The sequence below is a fragment of the Octopus sinensis genome, linkage group LG29 (assembly GCF_006345805.1).
Source record: "Octopus sinensis linkage group LG29, ASM634580v1, whole genome shotgun sequence".
In the NCBI taxonomy this organism is placed as follows: Eukaryota; Metazoa; Mollusca; class Cephalopoda; order Octopoda; family Octopodidae; genus Octopus; species Octopus sinensis.
In genome coordinates, this window is record NC_043025.1 from 12,340,141 (window position 1) to 12,355,140 (window position 15,000).

At 42.9% G+C, this 15,000-nt stretch overlaps 2 protein-coding genes across 2 annotated transcripts in view; one reads left to right on the forward strand and one right to left on the reverse strand.

Annotated features, from left to right (window-relative positions):
- Positions 1-524, forward strand: part of LOC115226130 (putative phospholipase B-like 2) — a 31,608-nt gene extending 31,084 nt beyond the window's left edge. The window contains exon 12 of the mRNA XM_036514807.1: positions 116-524. Within this exon, the coding sequence (XP_036370700.1) occupies positions 116-310 (195 nt within the window). The 3' untranslated portion in view covers positions 311-524. The remainder of the gene's footprint in view (positions 1-115) is intronic.
- Positions 525-1,935: 1,411 nt separating this feature from the next.
- LOC115226222 (tetratricopeptide repeat protein 5) overlaps positions 1,936-15,000 on the reverse strand; it is an 18,177-nt gene continuing 5,112 nt past the window's right edge. The window contains exons 3-11 of the mRNA XM_029797245.2: positions 14,634-14,845; positions 13,256-13,406; positions 12,336-12,427; positions 11,168-11,221; positions 9,326-9,472; positions 8,034-8,165; positions 6,393-6,475; positions 4,514-4,658; positions 1,936-2,966 (exon numbers count right to left, since the gene is read on the reverse strand). Of these exons, the coding sequence (XP_029653105.1) occupies positions 2,847-2,966; positions 4,514-4,658; positions 6,393-6,475; positions 8,034-8,165; positions 9,326-9,472; positions 11,168-11,221; positions 12,336-12,427; positions 13,256-13,406; positions 14,634-14,845 (1,136 nt within the window). The 3' untranslated portion in view covers positions 1,936-2,846. The remainder of the gene's footprint in view (positions 2,967-4,513; positions 4,659-6,392; positions 6,476-8,033; positions 8,166-9,325; positions 9,473-11,167; positions 11,222-12,335; positions 12,428-13,255; positions 13,407-14,633; positions 14,846-15,000) is intronic.

Here is a 15,000-nt window from a genome sequence, read left to right on the forward strand (position 1 = left end):
TACTCTGTCAGTCTGTCTATCTCTCTCCCTCTCTGTCCCATTACTATCTATATGTATGTCTGTCTCTCTCACTAATCCGTTAATCTGTCTCTCTCCCACTCTCTCTTTTATCCAGCTGACCAATTCCACTCTCATCAAGGACCTCAGTTTCATAGCCATCGCGGGACCCACGTGCGACGATGTCCCCATCTTCCAGTGGAGCAAAGCAGGCTTCAACGACTCAGTACCTCATTTCGGACACCCTGACATCTTCAAATTCCCACCCTACGTTTTCGGAGATGATGTCAAGCCATTTTACCGAGACCAATGAAGGGGTCTTTTGCAACATCCCCCCCCACCCACAACATCACACTCCAACACCACTCCACAACGCACTGCACACACAACACTCCAGCTGACACCGCACTTCCACAACACAGAAAAACAGTCCAACGCCACTCCGCAAGCAACCCCCCCCACCACCACACCCAAAATGGATGATTTTTCGTGACAAATATGAAATATAAAAATAAATATGCGACAAAAGGAAAAAAAAAACAAAAAGAAATCTAAACCAAATGTGTTTTGTTTACTCTTTTTTACTCTTTTACTTGTTTCAGTCACTTGACCGCGGCCATGCTGGAGCACCGCCTTTAATCAAGCAAATTGACCCCGGGACTTATTCTTTGTAAGCCCAGTACTTATTCTCCCGCGAATCCTTAATATTGTATAAATATTTTATTTAATTCATTTCGCAGGAAGGACTGCTTCGGCCGGGTCGTGTTCTGCCCTTACCTTCGAAACACGCATTGAGTCGAACCAGGGGAATTTTCCTTGTATTGTTTGTCCAGTACTCTGTTTTTTCGTTGTTTAAAGAAAGTCCGTTTCTATGTTTGTTTTTATGTTTTCGTCTCTCATTGTGTTCTACATTTATTTGTGGTGTCCTGTACTCATATATGCATGTATATATACATATAGATGTAGGTATGTACATATATGTATCTATGTATGTATATGTTTTATTTATCAAATTGTTATTATATATATATATATGTATCTTGCACAACAAATATTTAAACGTACTATATATATTATAATATATATATATATATATATATATATATATATATATGCATGTATATATACATACAGATGTAGGTATGTACATATATGTATGTATGTATGCATATATATTATTATTAAATTGTTATTATATATATATATATATATGCATGTATATATACATATAGATGTAGGTATGTACATATATGTATCTATGTATGTATATGTTTTATTTATCAAATTGTTATTATATATATATGCATGTATATATACATATAGATGTAGGTATGTACATATATGTATGTATGCATATATATTATTAAATTGTTATTATATATATATATATATATACATATATATACACACACACACACGTATGCATACATGTGTGTATATTTGTGAACCCCTGGAGGCTCAGACAGAAGGAGAAAAAAGAAGACAAAGAGAGGAAGAGAGAGAGAGAGAGAGAATGATGGTCAGGAAAGAAATAGTATAAGAGAAAAGAGAGAGGGAGTGAGAGAGAGAAAAAGGGTCATTTTTTTGAGATGGCTTTTATTGTACATTTTAGGATCAGTAATAATTATAATGGTTTCAAATTTTGCCAGCAAATTTGGGGATGGGGGGGGGAATAAAGTGATTGCCTGGACCCCCCCCCTAGTATGCAACTGGTACTTATTTTATCACCAGCCAAAAGGATAAAAGGCAAAAGGTAGGCCTTGGCAGAATTAGAACTCAGAACGTAATGACAGATGAAATGTTGCTAAGCATTTTGTGCAGTTTGCTAACAGTTCTGCCAGCTCACCCCAAAAAAGATGAAAGGCGAAGCCGACCTCAGCAGGATTTGATCTCAGAACATAGTGGATCGGACAAAATGCCTCTAAGCATTTTGCCGGACATACAAACATGCTACCAGCTTGCCACTTTGACTGGATCTTTATTTTATCAATCCTGGCCTCAGCAGGATTTGATCTCAGAACATAGTGGATCGGACAAAATGCCACTAATAATTCTTTCTAATCTTGGTATAAGGCCGGCAGCCCTAAGACTTGACTGGACCTTTATTTTATCAACCCCGAAAGGTTGAAAGGCAAAGCTGGCCTCAGTCGGAATTCAAACCAGAAATAGTTCACGCTTTCATATTCTGGTTTCTGAGATCAAATTCTGCTGAGGTCGGCTTTGCCTTTCATAACAACAACAACAATAATAATTTCAAATTTTGCCACACACAAGGGCAGCAATTTCGAGGAACGGCGGGGATAGTTGATTACATCGACCCTACCCCCCACCACAAAAAGGATGAAAGGTAAAGTCGACCTCAGCGGGATTTGAACTCGGAACAAAGATGAATGAATTACCACTGAGTGTTCTGGGAACCTTGCTAAACAATTCTGCTGACCACCACCCTTGATAATAAATAGTCTTGTGTATGAAATGTAGTGAGCTGAAAATTTTCAATTAACTGAGATTATCCTTGTGATTAGCATACAAGAACTCCCTTTAGCATGTTCATAGTTTTTAATAGCTCACAGCATAATTGACAGCAATGCACTCTCTCAACCTCTATTTTCTCTCTCTCTCTCTCTCTCTCTCTCTCTCTCTCTCTCCCTTTTTGCTTGTCCCTTTTTCCTCTTTAATGAAGGGCAACAACTGTAAACATCACACGCCATCGTTCCTCGTAACATTTAAATTAACGAACTGTCCGGTGGGACTACACAGATGACCATCACCACCCGATTTCCTTTGGGGGCTGGATTTGACCCCCCTTTGTCCATCTATCTGTCTGTGTCTGTCTGTTAGTCCATCCATCAGTCCACCAAGTTGATGATGGCCAGCCTCATCGGGGCCAACATGTCCACTCCCAGTTTGCGCCGATTCACAACCAATGCCACGGGGCTGTCCACTCGGATACTGCGATAGGAAAACACCTGAAGAAGAAAAAGAAAAACACAAAATTAATTGAAGTTCAGGTGATAGCGTGGTTCTTTGGGAAGATCTATTGAGGCAAGTGAAATCAAAATCAAAATCACTGATGTGGCCAATGACCGATGCCTGATTGGCTAGTGCCAGTCATCATCATCATCATCATCGTTTAGTGTCCGCTTTCCATGCTAGCATGGGTTGGATGGTTCAACTGGGGTCTGGGAAGCCAGATGGCTGCACCAGGCTCCAGTCTGATCTGGCAGTGTTTCTACGGCCGGATGCCCTTTCTAACGCCAACCACTCCATGAGTGTAGTGGGTGCTTTTTACGTGCCACCGACACAGGTGCCAGACGAGGCTGGCAACGGCCACGAACGGATGGAGCTTTTACGTGCCACCGGCACGGAGGCCAGACGAGGCTGGCAAACGGCCACGATTGGATGGAGCTTTTACGTGCCACCTACTCAGGTGCCAGGCGAGGCTGGCAAATGGCCATGGACGGATGGAGCTTTTACGTGCCACCGACACAGGTGCCAGACGAGGCTGGCAAACGGCCACGGACGGATGGTGCTTTTTACGTGCCACCGGCACGGGGGCCAGACAAGGCTGGCAAACGGCCACGGACGGATGGTGCTTTTTACGTGCCACCGGCACGGGGGCCAGACGAGGCTGGCAACGGCCACGAACGGATGGAGCTTTTACGTACCACCGGCACGAGGGCCAGGCGAGACTGGCAACGGCCAGTGGAACGTTGAAAGCACATGCGAACGTGGGGTGTAACCAGCTCATTTAGGAGTTCCCCTCATTCATTGGACAATGAACTTTGCTTGCAAAGACCTACTGAGGCAAGTGAAATCAAAATCAAAATTGCTGATGTGGCCGATGACCGATGCCTGATTGGCATTCGTGCCAGTGGAACGTTAGGAGAAGCACATCCGAGCGTGATCGTTGCCAGGGTCACAGATTGGCTCCCGTGCTGGTGGCATGTGAAGAGCACCATTCGAGCGTGACTGTTGCCAGAGTCACCCTACTGGCACATGTGCCGGTGGCACGTGAAAAACAACATTCAAGCATGGTCGTGGCCAGTGCCGCCGGACTGCCTCCTATGCAGGTAGCACGTAAAAAACACCTTTTGAGCATGGTCACTGCCAGAACCATCTGACTGACCCTCGTTCCGATGGCACATAAAAGCACCCACTACATTCTCAGGGTGGTTGGCATTAGGAAGGGCATCCAGCTGTAGAAACTTTGCCAGATCAGATTGGAGCCTGGTGCAACCTCTGGCTCACCAGTCCTCAGTCAAACCGTCCAACCCATGGAAAGCGAACATTAAACGATAATGATGAGGACAACAGATAACACAAATTCGCAAACATTTTCTGGAATTTCCAAAAAATAAAAGGTGATGAGGGATTTATGTGGGACCCTTAAACCAGAATTCCACCATTTATTATTATTTTTTTTTTTGGTTTCTTGGTGACTAATGATATTTTCCTGCAGAAAGAAGAGGAAGAGAGGAAAAGACAGAATTAAGGAATTCAGAAACTTGGTCACCTTGTCTTTAAAGTTGACATTGACCTCACGAAGGAAAGGTCCAGGTATGGCCACCGAGTCTCCGATTTTCACACCGTAGCCCTCGCCTATGTTGTACAGCGACACAGATAGACAGTTGCATTCTTCATCGATAAAACAGAAGACACTGGTAAAAAGAGAGAAAGAGAATACATAGAGATGATGGTGAGTGGTTGACGAGGAGGCATAGATGTAGTTTAATGTGTTATATATAAATATACTAGCAGTATATATAAGCATTTTTAGAGAGTTACTTCCCTTATATAAACCGAGCAAAAAATGCGAAAAAATGATTAATTTTTTTTTTAAATCGTAGACTCATCATAGACGCGCGCTAATACCCAGAAGGGCTCGATATAAATCACGACTATAAGATACCAGCTTTTGGTTAAACTGCACTGCAAAATGTGGGAGTAGTTAGGAATCTAAATCGGAGTAGACAGACACACACACAACTTTAGTTTTATATATAAAGATATATATATATATATGTATGTATATATAATCAAAATAAGCAACAAGGATATCCAAGGTAGAGTAGTACAATTGTTTCATGCTACTTCATATTATTAAACCCTTTAACTTAAGTACCATATTCATCTGAATCTAAATTTTGCTGAACTATATACAGTGACCCCCACCTACTGTTGTAAACCACAACCTCACAATCCAAATGAAAATCATTGTATTCTAAGTAGTTGTCCTTTCCGTGAAGGTGCATGGCTCAGTGGTTAGAGCGTCGAGCTTCCGATCGTGAGGTTGTGAGTTCGAATCCCGGACCGGGTTGTTGTGTGTTGTGTTCTTGAGCAAGACAGACACTTTATTTCACGTTGCTCCAGTTCACTCAGCTGTAGAAATGAGTTTCGACTGTATCGGCCCTTTGCCTTTCCCTTGGATAACACTGGTGACATAGAGAGGGGGAGGCTGGTATGCTTGGCCGACTGCTGGTCTTCCCTGAACAACCTTGCCAGGACTTGTGCCTGGGAGGGTAACTTTCTAGGTGCAATCCCACGGTCGGCCATGACTGAAGGGGGTCTTTACCCTTTACCCTATATATGTATATAATGGTGTGGAGAGGGTAGGCCGGTATGCATGGGCGACTGCTGGTCTTCCCTGAACAACCTTGCCAGGACTTGTGCCTCGGAGGGGAACTTTCTAGGTGCAATCCCATGATCATCCATGACCGAAAGGGGTCTTTACCCTTTACCCTCTGTACATATAATGGTGTGGAGAGGAGAGGCTGGTATGCATGGGCGACTGCTGGTCTTCCATAAAACAACCTTGCCCGGACTTGTGTCTGGGAGAGTAACGTCCTAGGTGCAATCCCACGGTCAGTCATGACCGAAGGGGGTCTCAGTGTCCTTACCACACTCCTCTAAAGCTGTGAGACTGGAGGGGGGGGGGATGCTGTATCGATGCGACTGGATGACAATCAAACATTTCCATATAACTGTGTGTGTGTGTGTATGCATGCGAGAGAGAGAAAAAGTGTGTGCCTCTGTGTGTGTGTATGCTTGTGAGAAGGGAAAAGTATATATGTCACGAAAGCGTGTGTGTGTATGTATTTAAATATGGCTGAGTGAAAAAGAGAGAATGTGTAAAAAAGCACATAAAAAGCACCCACTACACTCTCGGAGTGGTTGGCGTTAGGAAGGGCATCCAGCCGTAGAAACATTGCCAGATCAGACTGGGGGCCTGGTGCAGCCTTCTGGCTTCCCAGACCCCAGTTGCACCGTTCAACCCATGCCAGCATGGAAAGCGGACGTTAAACGGTGATGATGATGTGATGATGTGTATGTGGACGCATGTGTGTGTGTATGTGTGTGTGTGTTACATATCAAAGCGAATGGTAAATACTTACAAAGGTATTGGATCAACATGTGATATTGTGCAGACAACTTTACCAACGACCACCGTGTGTTTATTGACCCCGGGTTGTAGTTCCTAGAAATAAAAAGAAACAACACAAAATAAATATCACATCAGGTTTTGGCTGCGAGGTAAGAAGCTTGCTTCCAAGCCACGTGGTTCCAGTTTCAGTCCCACTGCGTGGCACCTTGGGTAAGTGTCTTCTACTATAGCCTCGGGCCAATCAAAGCCTTGTGAGTGGATTTGGAAGATGGAAACTGAAAGAAACCAGTCATATATATGTATAAGAGTGTGTGTGTATGTGTGTAAATATATATATATAATTATATATCACGTGACTGACCAGACCATCAGATGTTGTTACACATCGCTGGTCACAATGCGTTCGCATTGTTTTAGCCTTCGAATGACGTCACCCCACTGGCTAAGCGAGCAGGCCAACAGAAGAGTGGGAGAAAGAGTACAGCAGGGATCACACCCTCCCCTGCCGGAGCATCGTGGAGCTTTTAGATGTTTTCGATCAATAAACACTCACAACGTCCAGCCTGGGAATCGAAACCGTGATCCTACGACTGCGAGTCGGCTGCACTAACCACTGGGCCATAGCGCCTCCACATATAATTATATATATGTGTGTGTGTGTGTGTGTGTGATACTTATACAGAGAAACTCAATCCAAAAGAAAGGCAAATAATTTTAAGCGATTATCTCCCTTACACCGGAAGAAATCACTTATTATCTAGATCACCGCTCAACGTAAACATAACGTTTTAAGAAATTTGAAAAGCTGAACGCGAAACCGGTCTTTCTTCTAAACTATGTCATTGTAAGAAAAAAATTTATAATATTCTTCAGACATATTGACTCAAATATATGATTTTTTAACCTTTTAAAACAAGCCTTCTGTAGTAGTTTTTCACTTTTTACTATTTCTATATATATATATATATATATATTATATATATATATACATACAACACGATGGGCTTCCTCACAGTTTCAATCTACCAAGTACAATCACAAGGCATTGGTCGGCCTTAAAGACATTTGCTCAAAGTCCCACGCAGTGGGACTGAACTTGGAAACCATTTGCCTGGAATGCAAACATCTTAAAACTAATTAAAACAAAAATATCTAATTAAAAACATCAACTAAATAATAACTCTTTACTCTTTTACTTGTTTCAGTCATTTCACTGCGGCCATGCTGGAGCACCACCTTTAGTCGAGCAAATCGACCCCGGGACTTATTCTTTGTAAGCCCAGTACTTATTCTATCGGTCTCTTTTTGCCGAACCGCTAAGTGACGGGGACGTTAACACACCAGCATCGGTTGTCAAGCAATGCTAGGGGGACAAACACAGACACACAAACACAGACACACACACATACATATATATATATATATATACATATATACGACGGGCTTCTTTCAGTTTCCGGCTATCAAATCCACTCACAAGGCTTTGTACCCCTGAAACTATAGCAGAAGACACTTGCCCAGGATGCCACGCAGTGGGACTGAACCCGGAACCATGTGGTTGGTTAGCAAGCTACTTACCACACAGCCACTCCTGCGCCTATAAACAAACAAAAATTTAACGAATGAAAGAGGAAACTGAAGCAATTCTCACCTTAAACATTTTCTTCTTCAGCTCAACGGTTCGTCCATTGTCTGCGGTGTAGCTACCCCCCTGGTAAGGACCAAGGTCACTCTCCTTGATTGACTTACTCAGGTTTATTAACTTCTTCGCTTTCATTTTACCCTGTCAAACAAAATTCATACATACTTTTGTATATATCCACTATGTAAATGTGAGTGTATATGTGTGTATATATACACGGTGGCCCAAAAGTCACAAAGGTGTTAATAATTCATTTATGCTGCTTTAAATTTACGATAACTTAGCACCACACACATATACATATATATATATACTAGCACTATGACCCAGCAACGCCAGGTCATAGTACTAGTGCATGCATATACAGCTGCATGCGTGCGCATATACACGCGAGTACTGTCCAAATCTCCGACCAATCCCATACAGCTAGCTGGCATTCAATTGGCGTATCAAGTTTCGGGCATTTTGATTGGGTTTTGGATAGAAAATTCACAAAAAAGTCACTTCTATTGATTTTTTAATGGCTTTGTGGGGAGACTGGGGAAATGTAAAGATGTGCACAACCACCCTTGGACGGTTTTGAATGACCATAGAAAGTGCGAGCCCTCTAACTGAAAAATTGTAGATTTGTATAAAGGATACACACATAGACAGACATTTTGCCATTTATATATTTAATGGCTCTGCAGGGAGACTGGGGAAATGTAAAGATGTGCACGACCACCCTTGGACGGTTTTGAATGACCATAGAAAGTGCAAGCCCTCTAACTGAAAAATTGTGGATTTGTATAAAAAACACGCGGACACACACACATTTTGCCTTTTATATATATAGATATATATATATATATATAAATACACACTGTAAATCCTCGAGTATAGTCTGCCTTTGAGTATAATACGCAGGGGATCTTTAGGGGGCTGTACTTCTGAAAAACCTAAACCTTGTATATAATACGCACCACTTCTCTAACTTGAGTCGTGCGTAATTAAGGCTTGGTCGGCCTGAGGCTATAGCAGAAGACACTTGCCCAAGGTGCCACACAGTGGGACTGAACCCGGAACCATGTGGTTGGTAAGCAAGTTACTTACCACCAGCGACCTGCTGCGCTCCTTTTTTTACACTCTTCCCTTCCTCACTTCCCTACTTCAACCTGCGCCTATGTATAAGATGTTTATAACAGGCCTCTATCAGCTTCTGTCTACCAAATCCACTCACAAGGCTTTGGCAACAAACCACACACACACACACACACACACACACATTACAACTATTGAGAGGAAAGAAGAAAGAACCTTACATGTGAACTTTGTAACATGGTTAACTGGGTGAGAAAGTCCAGCAAACGTGTCTCCTGTTCCACTGGGCCCAACCAATCACAATCAAGGGCTTTCGCTGTAGAGAAACCCTCCAGGGCCTCTTGATAGTCTTCCTGATATTTGTATGCCTGGTAGAATTATAAAGAACAAGAGTAAAGAAAAAAATTTGCATGTAAAAAACAAAATAGAAAACTGGTACTTATTTAATCGACCCCGAAAGGATGAAAGGCAAAGTCGACCTCGGTGGAATTTGAACTCAGATGTAACGGCAGACGAAATACCTATTTCTTTACTACCACCCTAACAAGAGGGGACAAACAGACAACCGGACAGACAAACGGTTAAGTCGATTATATCGACCCCAGTGGTAACTGGTACTTAATTTATCGACCCTGAAAGGATGAAAGGGAAAGTCGACCTCGGCGGAATTTGAACTCAGAACATAACAGCAGACAAAATACCTATTTCTTTACTACCCACAAGGGGCCACAGAGAGGACAAACAAGGACAGACAAACGGATTAAGTCAATTATATCGACCCCAGTGCGTAACTGGTACTTATTTAATCGACCCCGAAAGGATGAAAGGCAAAGTCGACCTCGGCGGAATTTGAACTCACAACGTAACGCAGACGAAATACCGCTAAACATTTCGCCCGGCGTGCTAACGACTCTGTCAGCTCGTCGCCTTAAGTTCCAGATCATATTCACCATCTACTTCAATTACTGCTTCCCATTTGCTTGGCAGATGGTCAGACCATCATTTAAAGATGTTTTTGTTAAGTATTGTTATTGTTTTTGTTGAGTGAGATTTGTTGGAGAGGGGTCGCAATAATTATGCACTGACCCAATATTTGCCTGTCTATCTGTTTAGACCTATCCGTTTATTCATGTGTCTGTCTGTCTGTCTGTCCTGCTTTGACTGGCTTCCATGCCAGTGGTACGTAAAAAGCACCATCTGATCGTGGTCGATGCCAGCCTCCTCTGGCCCCTGTGCCAGTGGCACGTAAAAAGCACCCACTACACCCTTGGAGTGGTTGGCATTAGGAAGGGCATCCAGCTGTAGAAACACTGCCAGATCAGACTGGGGCCTGGTGCAGCCTCCTGGTGCAGCCTCCTGGCTTCCCAGACCCTGGTCGAACCATCCAACCCATGCCAGCATGGAAAGTGGACGTTAAACAATAGTGATGATGATGATGATTATTTACTGGGATGGTTTAAATTTTAGATTATCTTAAATCATCAGCTACATCTTATGAAACGCACCAAGGCCCACCAGAATTTAAGTAAGGGCTGCTGGTGGTCCTTTTTGTGAATGTTGAAGTTGTACATCCCTGCATTGGATGATGTAATTCTGAATAAATCTTCCCCTCAAAAGACAGGATGATGATGGCTGGAACTGCTGAGTTGGAGATAAACAGCAATCCTACCATAACCACCACTGCTGACATCATAAAAAAATCAGTGGCATCTTGGGCAAGTGTCTTCTGCTATAGCCCCGTCCGACCAATGCCTTGTGAGTGGATTTCGTAGATGGAAACTGAAAGAAGCCTGTTGTATATATATATATATATGTGTGTGTGTGTGTGTTTGTGTGTCTGTGTTTGTCCTCCTAGCATTGCTTGACAACCGATGCTGGGGTGTTTACGTCCCGTCACTTAGCGGTTCGGCAAAAGACACCGATAGAATAAGTACTGGGCTTACAAAGAATAAGTCCCGGGGTCGATTTGCTCGACTAAAGGCGGTGCTCCAGCATGGCCGCAGTCTAATGACTGAAACAAGTAAAAGAGTAAAGAGTAAAGAGAGTGATAATATACGACTTACGATGGCTCTGTTAAAATGGAGATCAGGATTGTTTTTGGCAACTGGGTCTCTCACCTGGAATAAAGAAGAAAACTCGTTAAGTTGCATCTGTGTGTGCATATATACATGCATGTGTAGGTGCATATGTGATGGTGCAGCCTTCTGATGCTTACAATGTCAAGGCTTCCAGCTGAACTGATTCAATGCAACAGCCTGCTCATAAAATTTACATGTAAGTGGCTGAGTACTCCACAGACACGTGTACCCTTAGCGTAGTTGTCAGGGAGATTCAGCACAAGGTTAGCCCTTTGGATTACAGGTACTATGATATATATCTATATACACACTTCACACAGAAGCAGTATACACACAATTACAAGAATCCCAGAGCTCCTCTGGCCCCTGTGCCGGTGGCGCGTAAAAAGCACCATCTGACCGTGGTCGATGCCAACTCTTCAGGCCCCTGTACCGTTGGGACGTAAAAAGCACCATCTGATCGTGGCCGATGCCAACTCCTCTGGCCCCTGTGCCAGTGGAACTTAAAAAGCACCATCTGATTGTGGTCGATGCCAACTCCTCTGGCCCCTGTGTCGGTGGCACGTAAAAAGCACCATCTGACCCTGGTCGATGCCAACTCCTCTGGCCCCTGTGCCAGTGGCACATAAAAAGCACCATCTGATCATTGTCGATGCCAACTTCTCTGGCCCCTGTGCCGGTGGCACGTAAAAAGCACCATCGGATCATGGTCGATGCCATCTCCTCTGGCCCCTGTGCCAGTGGCACATAAAAAGCACCATCTGATTGTGGTCGATGCCAACTCCTCTGGCCCTGTGCCGGTGGCACGTAAAAAGCACCATCTGATCGTGGTCGATGCCAACTCCTATGGCCCCTGTGCCAGTGGCACATAAAAAGCACCATCTGATCGTGGTCGATGCCAACTCCCCTGGCCTCTGTGCCGGTGGCACGTAAAAAGCACCCACTACACTCTTGGAGTGGTTTGTGTTAGGAAGGGCATCCAGCCGTAGAAACATTGCTAGATCAGATTGGAGCCTGGTGCAGCCTCCTGGCTTCCCAGACCTCAGCCAAACCGTCCAACCCATGCCAGCTTGGAAAATGGATGTTAAACGATGATGATGATGATACCCAATACAACTGAAATAATAATAATAATAAAAAAAAGCCTACTTACAGCTTGGTTATAGGCACTCATTGCTTGTTTTAAAGTTTTAGGGTTCTGCCCTTCAGCAAAGAAAAGGGACAGATAGGCATTTCCAAGATTAGCTGTGGATTTAAAGGGAAACAAATACAATATCAAAAACAGAACAAACAAAAAAATATGCAAAGCAGTTTCAAACATATTCTAACAATTTTAATGTTTTTAATAGATTTTAACAGCTTTTAATAGATTTTTAACACATTTTAATAGATTTTTAACATATTTTAATAGATTTTTGATACATTTTAATAGATTTTTAACACATTTTAAGAGATGCTTACTAGAGCTTTTGTTTAAACCCAGGTCAACTCTGACCCTGCAGACCTGTGATCAAAGGTGTTCCAGCTGTGACCATCCAGTCTTTATTTAGGTATATTGTATAAGGTTGCCCCAAAAGTTCGTAGAAAGTCTTGGAAAATAATGGTCTTTATTTTGAGGAATAATTTTTGTTGTTTTTGTTAGTACTTGGCGAGTAAAAATTCAATTTTCGCAAGTGTTTACGAACTTTTGGGACAACCTAATATCTAGAGCTACATTATCTAATGTACCCTGAGAGCTACTTAATTGCTAATTAATTAAATGCTAACTAAAAAAAGAACACTTTTTTAACACATTTTAAGAGATGCTTACAAGAGTTTTTGTTTAAGCCCAGGTCAACTTTGATCCTGCAGACCTGTGATCAAAGGTGTTCCAGCTGTGACCATCCAATCTTAATTTAGTAGAAATGTTGAGATGTTTTAATCATAGGTCTGCTGGATCAGGACTGACCTGGGGCTAAACATCAACTGTAATAAGACGAACATCATGATTGGAACACTTTTGGTTATAGATCAGCTAGATCAGGACTGACCTGGGGTTAAACAGAAAAAAAAGACAATGAAGTGTGGACATACCCCATGAGCTTCCATCAGTGATATCCATGTGGACAGCATCTTTGGCCTTTTCCACACTTTCCTTAACTATTTCCAACTTTTCCAAAGGCGGAATACCCGGGATTTGACGTAACACCATGGACAGATTGCGGAGAGATACTTTGTTCTTAGACTGGAAAGAAAGAAGAAAATATTGACTTCAAATGTTGGCACATACTCTTACTCTCTTTTACTCTTTTACTTGATTCAGTCATTTGACTGTGGCCATGCTGGAGCACCGCCTTTAGTCGAGCAAATCGACCCCGGGACTTATTCTTTGTAAGCCCAGTACTTATTCTATCGGTCTCTTTTGCCGAACCGCTAAGTGACGGGGAGGTAAACACACCAGCATCAGTTGTCAAGCAATGCTAGGGTACAAACACAGACACACACACACATACATATATATACATATATACGACAGGCTTCTTTCAGTTTCCGTCTACCAAATCCACTCACAAGGCATTGGTCGGCCCAGGGCTATAGCAGAAGACACTTGCTCAAGATGCCACGCAGTAGGACTGAACCCGGAACCATATGGTTAGTTAGAGCAATTTTGAAGGAAGGGTTAAGTCAATTACAAGAACCCCAGAGCTCAACTGGTCCTTATTTGATCGACCTTGAAAGAATGAAAGGCAAAGTGAACCATGGCGGAATTTGAACCCAGAACATAAAAATGGATGGAATGCCACAGGGTATTCTGTCTGGCATGCTAATGATTCTTGTGAGGTAAGTACAAAGAGCGATATCAATTAATGAATGCCAAAACAACAGGTGTTACACAAACACTTACATTAGCTTACAGACGTTTCTGCAACAATAAGCAATGTGCTCAGAGCTGAGTGCTTGCACAACATCTTTTAGCTTCCACAATTCAAGAGCTAAATCAATCATCTCAACCACCACCTGCGTAACACCACTGCTACTTCCACCCAAACCACTAAACACTGAGGTACTCACATTATTTAAGGCCCCAACAAAACAGATTTTGGCCGTGAGTGCTTTACTCTTTTACTTGTATCAGTCATTTGACTGTGGCCATGCTGGAGCACCACCTTTTAGTCGAGCAATCGACCCCGGGACTTATTCTTTGTAAGCCGAGTACTTATTCTGTCGGTCTCTTTTGCCGAACCGCTAAGTTACGGGGACGTAAACACACCAGTATCGGTTGTCAATCGATGTGGGGTGGGGGTGGACAAACACAGACACACTAACATATACACATACATATACACATATATACATATATACGACGGGCTTCTTTCAGTTTCAGTTTCTACAATTCAAGAGCTAAATCAATCACCACCTGCCGAACACCACTGCTACTTCCACCCAAACCACTAAACACTCAGGTACTCACATTATTTAAGGCCCCAACGAAACAGTTTTTGGCCGATGTGATGTCTTTGTTCTTCCAGTAACATTCCCCCAAGTGGTTCCATGCCTCCACAAGTTTAGGGTCCAGTTTCACAGCTTTCGACAACAGCACCTCTGCCTCCTTATCATAGGTTGGTAACACGTTCAGGGCCTTCCCTCTCAGCATAAAATACTGTGACTTGCTGGAGATCAGATCTGAAATAGACAAGAAGATACTGCGACTGTAACAATGGTTTCAAATTCTGACACAAGGCCAGCCGTTTCAAGGAAGCAGGTAAGTCAATTACATTGTCTCCCGAGAGGATGAAAGGTAAAGTCGACCCTGGCAGCGTTTGAACTCAGAATCTTAA